The following is a 14,417-nucleotide window of genomic DNA, read 5'->3' on the forward strand; positions in this document are numbered from 1 at the left end:
AGAAAGGAGAACAAACAAAACCCAAAGTTAGCAGAAGGAAAGAAATCATGAAGATCAGAGCGGAAATAAATGAAATAGAAACAAAGAAAACAATAGCAAAGATCAATAAAACTAGAAGTTGGTTCTTTGAGAAGATAAACAAAATTGATAATCCATTAGCCAGACTCATCAAGAAAAAGAGGGAGAGGACTCAAATCAATAAAATTAGAAATGAAAAAGGAGAAGTTACAACAGACACCGCAGAAATACAAAGCATCCTAAGAGACTACTACAAGCAACTCTATGCCAATGAAATGGACGACCTGGAAGAAATGGACAAATTTTTAGAAAGGTATAACCTTCCAAGACTGAACCAGGAAGAAACAGAAAATATGAACAGACCAATCACAAGTAATGAAATTGAAACTGTGATTAAAAATCTTCCAACAAACAAAAGTCCAGGACCAGATGGCTTCACAGGTGAATTCTATCAACCATTTAGAGAAGAGCTAACACCCATCCTTCTCAAACTCTTCCAAAAAATTGCAGAGGAAGGAACACTCCCAAACTCATTCTATGAGGCCACCATCACCCTGATACCAAAACCAGACAAAGATACTACAAAAAAAGAAAATTACAAACCAATATCACTGATGAATATAGATGCAAAAATCCTCAACAAAATACTGGCAAACAGAATCTAACAACACATTAAAAGGATCATACACCACGATCAAGTGGGATTTATCCCAGGGATGCAAGGATTCTTCAATATACGCAAATCAATCAATGTGATACACCATATTAACAAACTGAAGAATAAAAACCATATGATCATCTCAATAGATGCAGAAAAAGCTTTTGACAAAATTCAACACCCATTTATGATAAAAACTCTCCAGAAAGTGGGCATAGAGAGAACTTTCCTCAACATAATAAAGGCCATATACGACAAACCCACAGCAAACATCATTCTCAATGGTGAAAAACTGGAAGCATTTCCTCTAAGATCAGGAACGAGACAAGGATGTCCACTCTCACCACTATTATTCAACATAGTTTGGAAGTCCTAGCCACGGCAATCAGAGAAGAAAAAGAAATAAAAGGAATACAAATTGGAAAAGAAGAAGTAAAACTGTCACTGTTTGCAGATGACATGATACTATACATAGAGAATCCTAAAAATGCCACCAGAAAACTACTAGAGCTAATCAATGAATTCGGTAAAGTTGCAGGATACAAAATTAATGCACAGAAATCTCTTGCATTCCTATACACCAATGATGAAAAATCTGAAAGAGAAATTATGGAAACACTCCCATTTACCATTGCAACAAAAAGAATAAAAATACCTAGGAATAAACCTACCTAGGGAGACAAAAGACCTGTATGCAGAAAACTATGACACTGATGAAAGAAATTAAAGGTGATACCAACAGATAGAGAGATATACCATGTTCTTGGATTGGAAGAATCAATATTGTGAAAATGACTATATTACCCAAAGCAATCTACAGATTCAATGCAATCCCTATCAAATTACCAATGGCATTTTTTTATGGAACTAGAACAAATCATCTTAAAATTTGTATGGAGACACAAAAGACCCCGAATAGCCAAAGCAGTCTTGAGGGAAAAAAACGGAGCTGGAGGAATCAGACTCCCTGACTTCAGACTATACTACAAAGCTACAGTAATCAAGACAATATGGTACTGGCACAAAAACAGAAACATAAATCAGTGGAACAGGATAGAAAGCCCAGAGATAAACCCACGCACCTATGGTCAACTAATCTATGACAAAGGAGGCAAAGATATACAATGGAGAAAAGACAGTCTCTTCAATAAGTGGTGCTGGGAAAACTGGACAGCTACATGTCAAAGAATGAAATTAGAATACTCCTTAACACCATACACAAAAATAAACTCTAAATGGATTCGAGACCTAAATGTAAGACCGGACACTATAAAACTCTTAGTGGAAAACATAGGAAGAACACTCTTTGACATAAATCACAGCAAGATCTTTTTTGATCCACCTCCTAGAGTAATGGAAATAAAAACAAAAATAAACAAATGGGACCTAATGAAACTTCAAAGCTTTTGCACAGCAAAGGAAACCATAAACAAGACCAAAAGACAACCCTCAGAATGGGAGAAAATATTTGCAAACGAATCAACAGACAAAGGATTAATCTCCAAAATATATAAACAGCTCATTCAGCTCAATATTAAAGAAACAAACAACCCAATCCAAAAATGGGCAGAAGACCTAAATAGACATTTCTCCAAAGAAGACATACAGATGGCCAAGAAGCACATGAAAAGATGCTCAACATCACTAATTATTAGAGAAATGAAAATGAAAACTACAATGAGGTATCACCTCACACCAGTTAGAATGGGCATCATCAGAAAATCTACAAACAACAAATGCTGGAGAGGGTGTGGAGAAAAGGGAACCCTCTTGCACTGTTGGTGGGAATGTAAATTGATACAGCCACTATGGAGAACAATATGGAGGTTCCTTAAAAAACTAAAAATAGATTTACCATATGATCCAGCAATCCCACTACTGGGCGTATACCCAGAGAAAACCATAATTCAAAAAGACACATGCACCCCAATGTTCATTGAAGCACTATTTACAATAGCCAGGTCATGGAAGCAACCTAAATGCCCATCGACAGACGAATGGTTAAAGAAGATGTGGTACATATATACAATGGAATATTACTCAGCCATAAAGAGGAACGAAATTGAGTCATTTGCTGAGACGTGGATAGATCTAGAGACTGTCATACAGAGTGAAGTAAGTCAGAAAGAGAAAAACAAATATCATATATTAACGCACATATGTGGAACCTAGAAAAATGGTACAGGTGAGCCGGTTTGCAGGGCAGAAGTTGAGACACAGATGTAGAGAACAGACATATGGACACCAAGGAGGGAAAACTGCGGTGGGTTGGGGATGGTGGTGTGCTGAATTGGGCGATTGGGATTGACATGTATACACTGATGTGTATAAAATTGATGACTAACAAGAACCTGCAGTATAAAAACAAACAAACAAACAAGAATTCACAACCTCTCTGTGTTCCCTCACCTATAAAATGGAAATAATAAACAATATTTATCTATAGATAAGAAAATTAATGAGCTAGCATCTGACTATTAACATTAATATTTAGGAAAAATAACTATAGGAAATAACCTAAGAGTAAACACTATTCCTTCTGAATAATAGATTTATAAGAGACTAATTTTCTTTTTTCTCCCATTCTCAAATTTTCTACAATAAATATTTTGTAGTATATTAAGGTAAGTTTTTCAACAAATGGTGCTGGACTATTGAATATCCACATGCAAAAGAATGAGGTTGGGTCCCTTCCACTGACCGTACACAAAAATTAATCAAAATGCATCAAAGACCTAAACGTAAGAACTAAAACTATAAAACTCTTATAAGAGTAAATCTTCATGACCTCAGAATAGGCACTGGTTTCTTAGATATGACACCAAAAGCCCAAGTGATCAAAAAAAAAAAAAAAAAAAAACCCCCAAAACAAGAAAAAAGGTAAACTAACTTCATCAAAATTAAAAACTTTTGTGTTTCAAAGGACACCATCAAGAAGGTGAAAAGACAACCCATAAAAACAGGAGAAAATATTTACAAATCATGTATCTCATAAAGGTCTAGAATATAGAAAGAACTCTTAGAATTCAAAAATAAAAACAAATAACTCAATTACAAAATGAACAAAGGATTTAAGTAGACATTACTCCAAAGAGATACACACACGGCCAGTAAGCATTTGAAAACATGTTCAACACATTAGTCATTAGGAAATGCAAGTCAAAGCCACAACGAGATACCACTTCACTTTGACTTCACAGCTAGTAGGATGGCTATGATAATAAAAAATTGGACAATAACAAGTTTTGGTGAGAATGGAGAGCTACAGGAACTCCCACACATTGCTGGTGGGAATGTAAAATAGTGTAACCACTGTGAAACTGTGAAACTGTGAAAACAGTTTGGTGGTTCTTCAGAAAGTTAAATGACTTCATAATTCCACTGCCAGGTGTATACCCAAGAGAAATAAACACACATGACGACACAAAAACTAGTACACCACCTTTCATCGCAGGATAATTCCTAACAGCCAAAAAGGAAAAACCACCTAAATGTCCATGGACTGATGAATGGATAAAAAATATCTGCTTTATCCACATAATGGAATGTTATTCAGCCATAAAAACAAATGAAGTACTGACACATGCGACATGGATGACCCTTGAAAACATGCCAAATGACAGAAGCCAGTCATGAAAGGCCACATTTTTTATAATTCCATTTATATGAAATTGTCAGAACAGGAAAATCCAGAGACAGAAACGAGATTAAGTGTTTAGAAATTAGGGTTTGTGAGGAATTGGGAGTGACTGCTAATGGGTATGCTGTTTCTCTTTGGGGTGATGAAAATGTTCTGGAATTACACAGAATGGTTGTATAACTCTGAATATACTAAAACCCACTGAATTGTACATTAGATAGGTGAATTTTATGGTATGTGAATTATATCTCAATAAAGCTGCCACTAAAAAAACAGTCTGGTACATAGCATTATTAACTTCCAGTTTTCGACCTTGCTGGGCTGTGCGGTACAGTAGAAAGTGCCCTGATTTTGATTCTAGACCCTGCCTTATTAGTATGGCTATGGGCCACTCACTCAACCCTTCTGAGCCTTACGTTTCTCATCTGTAAAATGAAATGAATAAAAACTACCCAACCCGTCGCATGTGATTATTTTAGCACAATCTAGAGAATTCATAAAAAAGAGTGTTTGTGAACTAGAAAATGCTACATAAATTCAGGTATGTCACTACCACAGCTGGATTAGAGGATTAGGGGCTACAGAGTAGGAATAAGAGATCACTCCTGCTCGAGCTTTCCATAGCTCGTTTCCACTTCATTTATTCTCATCAGCTTACTGTTGCCTCCAACTCTCGTAACTTTTTCTTTCTTAAATAGTGTTTATTATAATCTTTTATCTTTTAAAGCCAAAAAGGGTAAACTGCTAAGCAAAATTAGGGTAAAAAAACCACCAAAACTAACCAAACGGATGGGTAGAGGCTACAGATCCTTTGCTGCTAGGTTAAATGAATCTCCGAAATTGTTAGTCAAATAAGGGTAGATGACGGAAAATAACCAAGCAAAGTTCTACAGACATTTAATTCTGTTACCTCTAGGGCATGTATGGGAATGGAGCACCTCCCCCAACCATTGAGATGGCAAAGAGAGTCCACAGTGCTGGCACTTCCATGGATCATTAGCCTATTCAAAAATTCCTCTTGAGTCAAACCAAACAAAATCAGAGAGAGTCCACCTTCTACAAGAAAAAAAAGTTAGCTTTAATAAATTATTAGGAGTTAGGTTTTAGGATTATGACAGGAATTTCTAATTACTCAATACTTCAGCATTGTAATTACAAATAGATTTATTGGGTACTAGTAACTAATGACCTGAAGTAATAAATTCATCATGATTTTTCAAAGAATGTTATTTTTTAAAACAGTAACTGCAAGACAAATTCTCGTAAGAACAACGCATCCTATGAAATAACATTGAACCTCTCTTTTCTACATTGTACTATATTGCACAATCAATACCTGGAACCTTTAACTATTTACCGAGGTGTCAGATTTCTGGTTTACTAAAATAAAACAATTAATAGCATGCTCTTGACACAAAGAAATACATGATTACCAAAATTGAGATACTGAAGAAGAAACACATGGTTAGTTCAATGAGAACACTCAGTAGCTTTATAGGAGGTTATGGCATAAATGCTGAATCAATGTATATCTGACACACCAAACCCAAACGCCTATGGGACCAAACAGGTGGAGAGAAGAAGTGCAAGAAAACCTAACCTGAAAGAAACTAACCCATCTAAGAGCACTGAAATTTGGCTCCAATCCATAAATTACTATGAGGGATGAGGAGCAGTGTGGCAGATCTTTTAATTTTTCAGTAACAACTGAAATTCCAGATTTCGTGTGAAACCCTCTAATTTTACATGTTTATAATAAATAAAATATTTTTTAAAAAGCCTAGGTAGTGTAGGCCAAACAAAATGAATCTGAGTTCATGCATGGCCCACGAGCTAACAGCTTGTAACCTTTGCCTGTACAGACTGAAGTCCCATGAACGACTCGCTGGGTTAAAACCAACCTTTCTTACTCTCAAACTCTTCCTGACTCAGTCCTAGCATTTAGCTGAGCAGAAATAACCTTAATTAAAAATCAAACACATGAGACAACATTACTGAGAGTACCACCAAATTTTCTCCATCAAAGCCTAGGCTTAGAGGAGTAGGCACCACCACCACCCGGGCAGCAGAAGTAAAATAGATAAGAGAGCACCTCTCAGCATGGATTTCAACCTGATACAAGACATTCTCACCTGTCAAAACAAGGCACAGTTGCTGGTCTCCACCACTGTCTACAGGAATACACTTCTTGCCCAGCGAAAAACACTGCATGCTCTGGGTCTCCAAATCCCACAGGACAATGGTACAGCCCGTCCTTTCAACTGACCAAGTAAACAGCGCAGTGAAGCCTGTCACAGACATACATGTAAGCTCAAGGGGTTCCTCCTGTTCACTGATGTGTATTCTTTTCCATGATCTTCCTGAATCACTGGTCTTGGCAGGACCTTTCTGTGGAAAACTATACTGGCTGCACATTACATCCTGTGGAGTGAAGGCCCAGTTTGGCACACTGGTACTGTGGTTACCAGATTCAGGGGGCTCCAAATGCAAAATATCCTGGAACCACGGAGCACAACAGGTACCTTCCAGCTTGGAGTTCTTTATTGTTTCATTCAGTGATGACAGCTGGGCTTGCCAAGACCTGGAAGATAGGGCAGAACTTACATCTGTGACAGTGAAAGGCACAAAGTAAAGCACTAAACCAAGCAAAGATGCACTTAGGAAAATAAAAGTGTCTACCTCTGTAAAGACTTTTAGTGAAAAGGCACAGTATCAGCATGACAAAAAATGGAAATAATAAAGTAAATCCAAAAAGGAGGTTTCTGTACCGATCAACTTGGAAGGAAAACTTGGTCAGTTTCATGTTGTAGTCAGAATTAACAGGATCATCTTCATCTATCCCCTTAGGGCCTTCAATAGGAATGTCTTCTAGTGTTCTTTCACATAGTAGGTGTCCTGGGTATTGCCTATGTTTTAAAAACAATAGTCATGGTAAAAAAATGATGATCAAACAAAATCTGTGCTATTATTGCTCCTGTTAAAAATGGAAGGGCGGGGGAAGGGGGGAACTTCCCTGGTGGTCCAGTGGTTAAGAATCCACCTTCCAATGCAGGGGATGCGGGTTTGATCCCTGGTCAGGGAACTAAGATCCCACATATTGCGGGGCAACTAAGCCCGCACGCCACAACTAGAGAGCCTGCGTGCTGCAACTACAGAGCCCATGCGCTCTGGAGCCTGCGCACCACAACTACAGAGCCTATGTGCGCTGGAGCCTGTGCGCCACAACTAGAGAGAAGCCTGCACGCTGCAACTAAGGGCCAAACGCAGCCAAAAATGAAATAAATAAATATATATTAAAAAAAAAATGGAAGGGGGTATGGGGTGGAGGTGTTAGAGTAGAAAGAGTATAGACAATAAGTTTCCTTTACCCAGACTCCTTACCTCCATTGCTTAAGGCAGATTGATAAAGTCAGCCTTAAAAATTTGACCCACTTGTAACTATGTGTGAAGATAGATGTCAACTAGATTGATTGTGGTGATCATTTCACAATATACATAGATATATGTTGTGTATTTGAAACTAATATAATGTTTATGTCAATTAAAAAATATTTGACCCTTAAGGAAAGTTAGCTTTATGTAGATAAAAGCATGGATTATCTGCTACATTGTAGATGTTGTGCTAAAAACTTTACCTAAACTAAGGTATTTGAGCCTTTCAACAACCCTATGAGGTAAATAGAAGTCAGTTTTGTAGATACAGAAAGTAAGGCTCAAACAGTGGAGCTGGATTTGAACCAGGTGAATGTGACCATAAGCCCAGGTTTTTAATCAGTCACCATACCGCCACCACAAATTAAGACTTAGGCTGAGACCCGGGGAACACATAAAAGCTAGGAAAGCAAAGTATGAGTGCAGGTGTGGATGGAGAGTGTATGTGGAAGGAGGGCTGTCACATTGCAGAAGGACAAAGAAGGCTACAGTGGTTAAAGCATAGTGAATGAGAAGCAAGGTGGTGTGAAATGAGGCTGGAGAGCTTGGCAAGAGCCAGATGGGGTCAGGTTTTATGGGCTACTAAGGATTCTTAGCTTCTATCTTGGGGTCGGGGGGCGGCGCGGGAAGAAGCTAAATAAGGGTTTTACGCAGAGAAGCCATATGATCAGACACAGAGGAGTAGCTGTGGGGAGAATGGGATGCATGTAAACCCCCTGAACACTTAAATTATTAACCCTTTCAACAATTTGAAGGTAACAGCTTGATATACATTTGTCAAAGAGATGATGTTAGAGAAGGCAGGGTGACAGTGAGAATATATGATCCATGGAGAAGGTAGTTCCCGCACCAACAAAAGATACATACCCTGCCCCAGATGTTCATACCTGGCTATACTCTGATAAGATATGCATTGTAACACCACCACTCTGGCTACTCCGTAGATGATGGATTTGAGGGGGGAAGAACAGATATGGGGAGACCAATTACGAGGCTGGTAAGCTAGTTCAGGTAAGTGATGACAGCGGAATAGATCACAATGACGACAGAGGAGTTAAAACAAGTGGGCAGATTCAAGACACACTCAGGAGCTAGAATGGCTAGGACCTGGTGATTAGCTGGATGTGGATCTAATACTTAAAAGAGGCTAGAGATCTAGAAAAGAGAGGAAACAGAAAACGGTCCCTGAGAAGGAGGGAAGGAATGGGGTCCAGAGTACACACAGAAGGATTGGCCTTCATAGGAGAAGGGAATCCCTCCATTGTAACAGGAGGGAAGATGGAGAAGACGAGTGCAGGAAAGTGGGTTTGCAATTTAATGTGAGAAACTGAAGGAGCTCCCATTAGATGGGTTCTACTTCCTTTATAAAGTTGGAGGTAAAGTCATCCAAGAACAGTTGGGGGTAAAGAGATGAATAAAGGTTTGAGGAAAATGGAGGTTTAAAACATTGTTGTAAAGAATGGACTCATGAAAAATCATCGTAAAATTTCCAGGCAACATGAGAGACCACAGAAGGCACTGAATGTGAACTTATAGTGGTATCAATTTTCCTCTGTGGTTTTCTCACAAGTGCTCAGTTGCTTGAGTGCAGGGAATGAGAAGACAGAATAAAAAAAAAGATTTGTCAGATCAAGTGCTACCACAGGGCAAGAGCAAGAGTTTAGGGCTCATTCAAGAAAGTGACTGAAATGACAGGTCATAGAATCTATGCTGTAAAGGGAGGGCAGTGAAGACAGAGGGGGCTCCTGTCTTCACTTGTGAAGTCAGCATATTAGAAATTCCAGTGAGGTCAGATGAGAGAAGTGGGGGTACTTGAGTAAGCAAGCTGTACAGTTTGGCAAGTTGTGCTCAGAGTGGGACGTATAGAAGAGTGATTTGGGGGAGGAGCCGTGTCATATAATGACAAAGCCCTGGGTATGACTATGGGAATGGACAGCTAAGGTAAACTGGAAGAAAAAGTCATTGACAGTGAACTGAATGGACAAACCATGAGGAGCTTACATGGAGCTTACAAACTCTGTAGGCAACACAAAAAAATTAGAGAAATAATACAAGACTATACACAATTAAGTGCTAAACTGTAGTTCAAAGCAAAAGTGCTACAGAAGTTCAAAGGAGAGAAAAACCATAAAATGAGTAGAAATTTACAAGTGGAAGGGATTTTAGTAAGGAATGACTTCATGAACGAGGTGGATCTCAAAGCATGAATAGGACTTGATAAAATGAAAAGGGGTGGCTGACTTTCTGTATGGCAGGAAAGAACAACTAGGGTCAGGAGGCAGGAATGGTAAAAAAAAACACTGTCAGATTTCAGAGTACACTTAGAAAATAAACATGCAGTCAACTTCCTCAAGAAATTATACTAATTAAAGAGCACTCATGTAAATAATTAACAAACAGAGATCACTCATTTAGTTGGACAGGACAGATCCCTAAACTGACTACAGGGAACAGAACAGCAGCTCTTCACTGGCTGATGTTACAGTGGCTGAGTTCAATGAAATTTGTTCAAAGGAATGTGCCTGGTGCCCACTTCAGTGTTCTTCTTCTTGCGGTGTTGCCAAAACATCCAGAGGAACAGAACCCTACACTCAAGGATCAGAGTAGCTGAGTGGGCTTTCCTTCCCCCCCTCACCTGTCAAATTATTTTTCCAAGGAAGTTGATTAGAAGGTAACTCTACACATACAGGATATATTTTAGTCAGTGAAAATGGCCTACTGATACACAAGCACACAGTCTGAAAATGTGACAATCATCCCTGCTCAAAGATTAAAAAAAAATGAAAAGTATTAAAAGGCCATTGAAAACAAATGAAAAAATCACAGTAGTAAGAAGTTCTGGCTGATATGTGAAGATGAAATTAACCCTTTCTTGTAATCCAAACAATGAGCAATAAACCCATCAAAGTACACTCCCAATTTCTCAAGGATATGTTTATTTCATTCATATGAAGTTAGGACCAAAAATCCTAATGGTTTGAAATGTCCCTTAATACTGAAAGTCATAAATGTGGATTACCCTACTTGCAAGTTTCAATAAACAGGGTGCTGTGTGTGTGTGTGTGTGTGTGTGTGTGTGTATGCATACACACATATTCCTTTCAAACATTATAGAATTGGAAGCAATTAGAATTTCTAAATCAAAAAGCTACACAAAGAAATACTCAATTGTCACTAATATATTTAGGAAGTGTGTGGGCCCTCCAAGGGAAACACCTGAGGAAATCCTAAAATGGAGAAAGCACAGTTAATACATCTTGTCAAAGTCCTTAAGTGAAAAGTGATCCCCTAGGCAGCCAGGACCCTAACCCACATAAGATACAATTCTAACACAGGGTAAATCCCATTTTTCTTCTACTCTAGTGTTGAGAAGAAGTGAGTAGATAATGTACAATAGCTAAGGGCTTTTAAAATTGTGCTTGGTTACTTTTTACGTATGATGATATAAGCCATATATAATAATAAATATAAATCAAAATCAAACTTGGATATGTATCCAGAAATAAAAAGGTAGCCAGTGGTCACTTGTACATATTTTTATATAGTAACAAGCTCATTAGGTAGTAGCTAGAATGTGATCAAGAAATAGAGGAAGGGCTTCCCTGGTGGCGCAGCAGTTGCGAATCTGCCTGCTAATGCAGGGGACACGGGTTCGAGCCCTGGTCTGGGAAGATCCCACATGCCGCAGAGCAACCAGGCCCGTGAGCCACAACTACTGAGCCTGCGCGTCTGGAGCCTGTGCTCTGCAACAAGAGAGGCCACGATAGTGAGAGGCCTGCGCACCGCGATGAAGAGTGGCCCCCGCTTGCCGCAACCAGAGAAAGCCCTAGCACAGAAATGAAGACCCAACATAACAATCAATCAATCAATAAATCTTTTAAAAAAAAACAAAGAAGTTTCATATAAATTAAAATCTTTAAAAAAAAAAAAAGAAATAGAGGAAGAAAACTGGTTAAAAGAAAAAAAAGAAGCTAACAAGTACATTTTTAATCTCTTACGGCTCTAATTATTTACCTGAAATCAGAGAAGGAAGTAATCTACATACCTGAAATACAAATTTAAGTTAAGAGCAATTGCAGTGTTGGAGGAGCTGACAATCACTACAACATCTAGGTCTTGAGACACTTTCAATGAAGTAAAGGAAGAACTCTTGGCTGGCTCTTGTTGCTGCTCATTATACATATCTTCTTGAGGAAGTGCTAAATCCACATGAGCTACATGTCTACCATCCACAGTGTCAAAAATGTCTTCGAGTTAGAGTTAAAGAAAATGTCAGTCTTAAGTATGCCTAACCATTTAAAACACAAGACGAAACAGAGTTATAGACTTCACTGCTCCAACCTTGTAGGAATAATAATAGAAGGAAGACGGACACTAAAAACCCCATCATATTAACCAGTTGACTATGAAGTTGGGGACCCATAAACAACCTGATAGAGAGTTCACTCAACAATACTTGGCTGAATCTCCACTCTGTGCCAGGCCCTGAGACAACAATATCTTCCACTAGTGTCCTACAACAGTGCTGTCCAAAAGAAACAATGCGAGGCACATTTGTCACTGTAAATTTTCTAGCAGCCTTGTTAAAAAAGTAAAAAGAAACCAGTGAACCTAATTTTAAGAACATATTTCATTTATCCTAGTATATCCAAAATATTATCTCTATTATGTAATCAATATTAAAAAATTGAGATATTTTACATCTTTTTTCACATAAGTGTTCAAACCTAGTTATTTTATACTTATAGCACATCTCAATTTGGACAATTAAATTTTCATTGGAAATATCTGGCCTGTATTTAGACTTCAAAAATTTATATTTAAGAACTTGGAACAGCCAAAGTTGTTCCAAACATACTCAAAAGTTCTCCAATAACTGAATCAAGTATCCGACTTTAAATCTAAAGTAATTAAATACAATTAAGAATTCAGTTCCTCAGTCACACTAGCCAAAAAATTTCAAGTGTTCAACAGCCACACATGCTTACTGCCTACCACATCGGACAGCTCAGTTCTGTAACCCGGCAGCAAAAATGAAGTTAATCCAATATTCTATAACATTTTTTACAAAATAAATTTTAACACAGGCTATGATACATGTAAAATAGAAAAGTTACTCCTTTAATGCATAAATGAAAGTTCCAAAAACACATAACGGGTCGTTCTTCAAATAGTCTTCAAAATAATTTTGCTGGTGACCTATGAATCTGCTAAAGACAAAAAATCTGTGATAGTTTTCCAGCAACAAATTTCAAACAGTTATGCAAACCATCTGATTCCCTAATATGATGGAATCATCATCAGAGATGATAAGAATAGGTTATAATCATACATGAAAATGTGTGTATCATATCATAAGCAGTCATCTAAATCTCTCCTGGAACAAGCACAAAGTAGATATTTAATAAGTATATTTTAAATAAATGGGTAATGCAGAACATATACAATTTAAAAACAACATAAATAAGTTGGCCAAGATGATTGATTTATAAACTGAAAAATATTTGAATGGAATATAAAGCAATGTAGTTGAGTATTTTAAGTTCATGAAGATCGTTTTCCCTGAAAGTTTTACTGAAAAATTAATCTTTCTACCTACAGCCCAGTACCTAAAACTAAGAGCCTATAAAAAGGCTCATTTTTCTACATATTCTCCTCCCCCACACATCAACATCTTTACCAACAAGGATACAGATCCAGCCTAAACGACTCAAAACAAAAAGAATTCCTCTGCAGAGCTGTGTGTCAATAATCCTGTCCACTGCTTGTGCAGGCAAGGATAATGTGAAACAGTTGAGTACCCTAATCTCAGCATCTCTTTCAGGAAATATAATGTGCAGGACGATACATTCATTGATGAACAATAATGATGTGTTACTGTGAAATGACAGAATTCTCAAAGATAATAAGGAAACACCTATAAAACAAAAGGATATTACGTCAAACTCGCTGGTCACAATTTTACAACTGGTAAATTTGATTCTGTTAACATAACACAAACAGGTAAAACAAAAAAAACAGCATTTAACTTAGTCCAACTCTAGACAATTATTGGTCAAACTCACCTAAGCAAGTGGAAGGTAAGTAAGGAACTTAATAAAGATGGCCTACAATGTCTCTATGCCTTCTGTTGACAGCCAGAGGGTGACAACACACCAGAAGATGATCAAAAAAGCCTACTTACTGGAAGGCTGGGAGGGTTACTTACCAAGCAAAGAGAAAACAAAACAAACAAACAAAAAAAGCCTACTTACCCATGAGACCCAATAAGAATAATCACAGACTCTTTTTTTAAAAGGAAAAGAAGGAACCTTATAAATCAGGGTAGCGAGAATGCAACTGCCTTAAAGATAGAAGCCTGAGTGCTTTGATTTCTGCTCCCTGCAGCCCTCAGGATGGGACATAGCAAACAGGTCTGTAACCAGTCTAGATCAGCACATTATCCAATAGAAATATAATGTCAGTCACAAAAGTGAGCCACACATGGAATTTTAAATTTTCTAGTAGCTGCACTGAAAAAAGAAAACAGGTGAAACTGATTTTATTATATATTATTTACCTCATATTCAAAATATCATTATCAACATGTAATACGAAAACTATTCGTGAGATATTTTACTTTTTTAGTACCAAGTCTTCAAATCTGGAAATGTATCAATATTTGACATT

At 37.6% G+C, this 14,417-nt stretch overlaps 1 protein-coding gene across 3 annotated transcripts in view; it reads right to left on the minus strand.

Moving 5' to 3' along the window:
* The window catches only part of SPG11 (SPG11 vesicle trafficking associated, spatacsin), an 88,370-nt gene that overhangs the window by 70,725 nt on the left and 3,228 nt on the right, over window positions 1-14,417 (minus strand). For all 3 annotated transcript variants that reach the window (XR_014260637.1, XM_082450057.1, XM_082450056.1), the window contains exons 3-7: window positions 13,441-13,665; window positions 11,794-11,995; window positions 7,085-7,222; window positions 6,449-6,897; window positions 5,227-5,372 (exon numbers count right to left, since the gene is read on the minus strand). Coding sequence is in view for 2 of the 3 variants with exons in the window: in XM_082450057.1 (XP_082306183.1) it covers window positions 5,227-5,372; window positions 6,449-6,897; window positions 7,085-7,222; window positions 11,794-11,995; window positions 13,441-13,665 (1,160 nt within the window). In the remaining variant the exon portion in view is untranslated. The remainder of the gene's footprint in view (window positions 1-5,226; window positions 5,373-6,448; window positions 6,898-7,084; window positions 7,223-11,793; window positions 11,996-13,440; window positions 13,666-14,417) is intronic.

This window comes from Balaenoptera physalus, assembly GCF_965194825.1.
Source record: "Balaenoptera physalus genome assembly, chromosome: 2".
Classification (NCBI taxonomy): domain Eukaryota; kingdom Metazoa; phylum Chordata; class Mammalia; order Artiodactyla; family Balaenopteridae; genus Balaenoptera; species Balaenoptera physalus.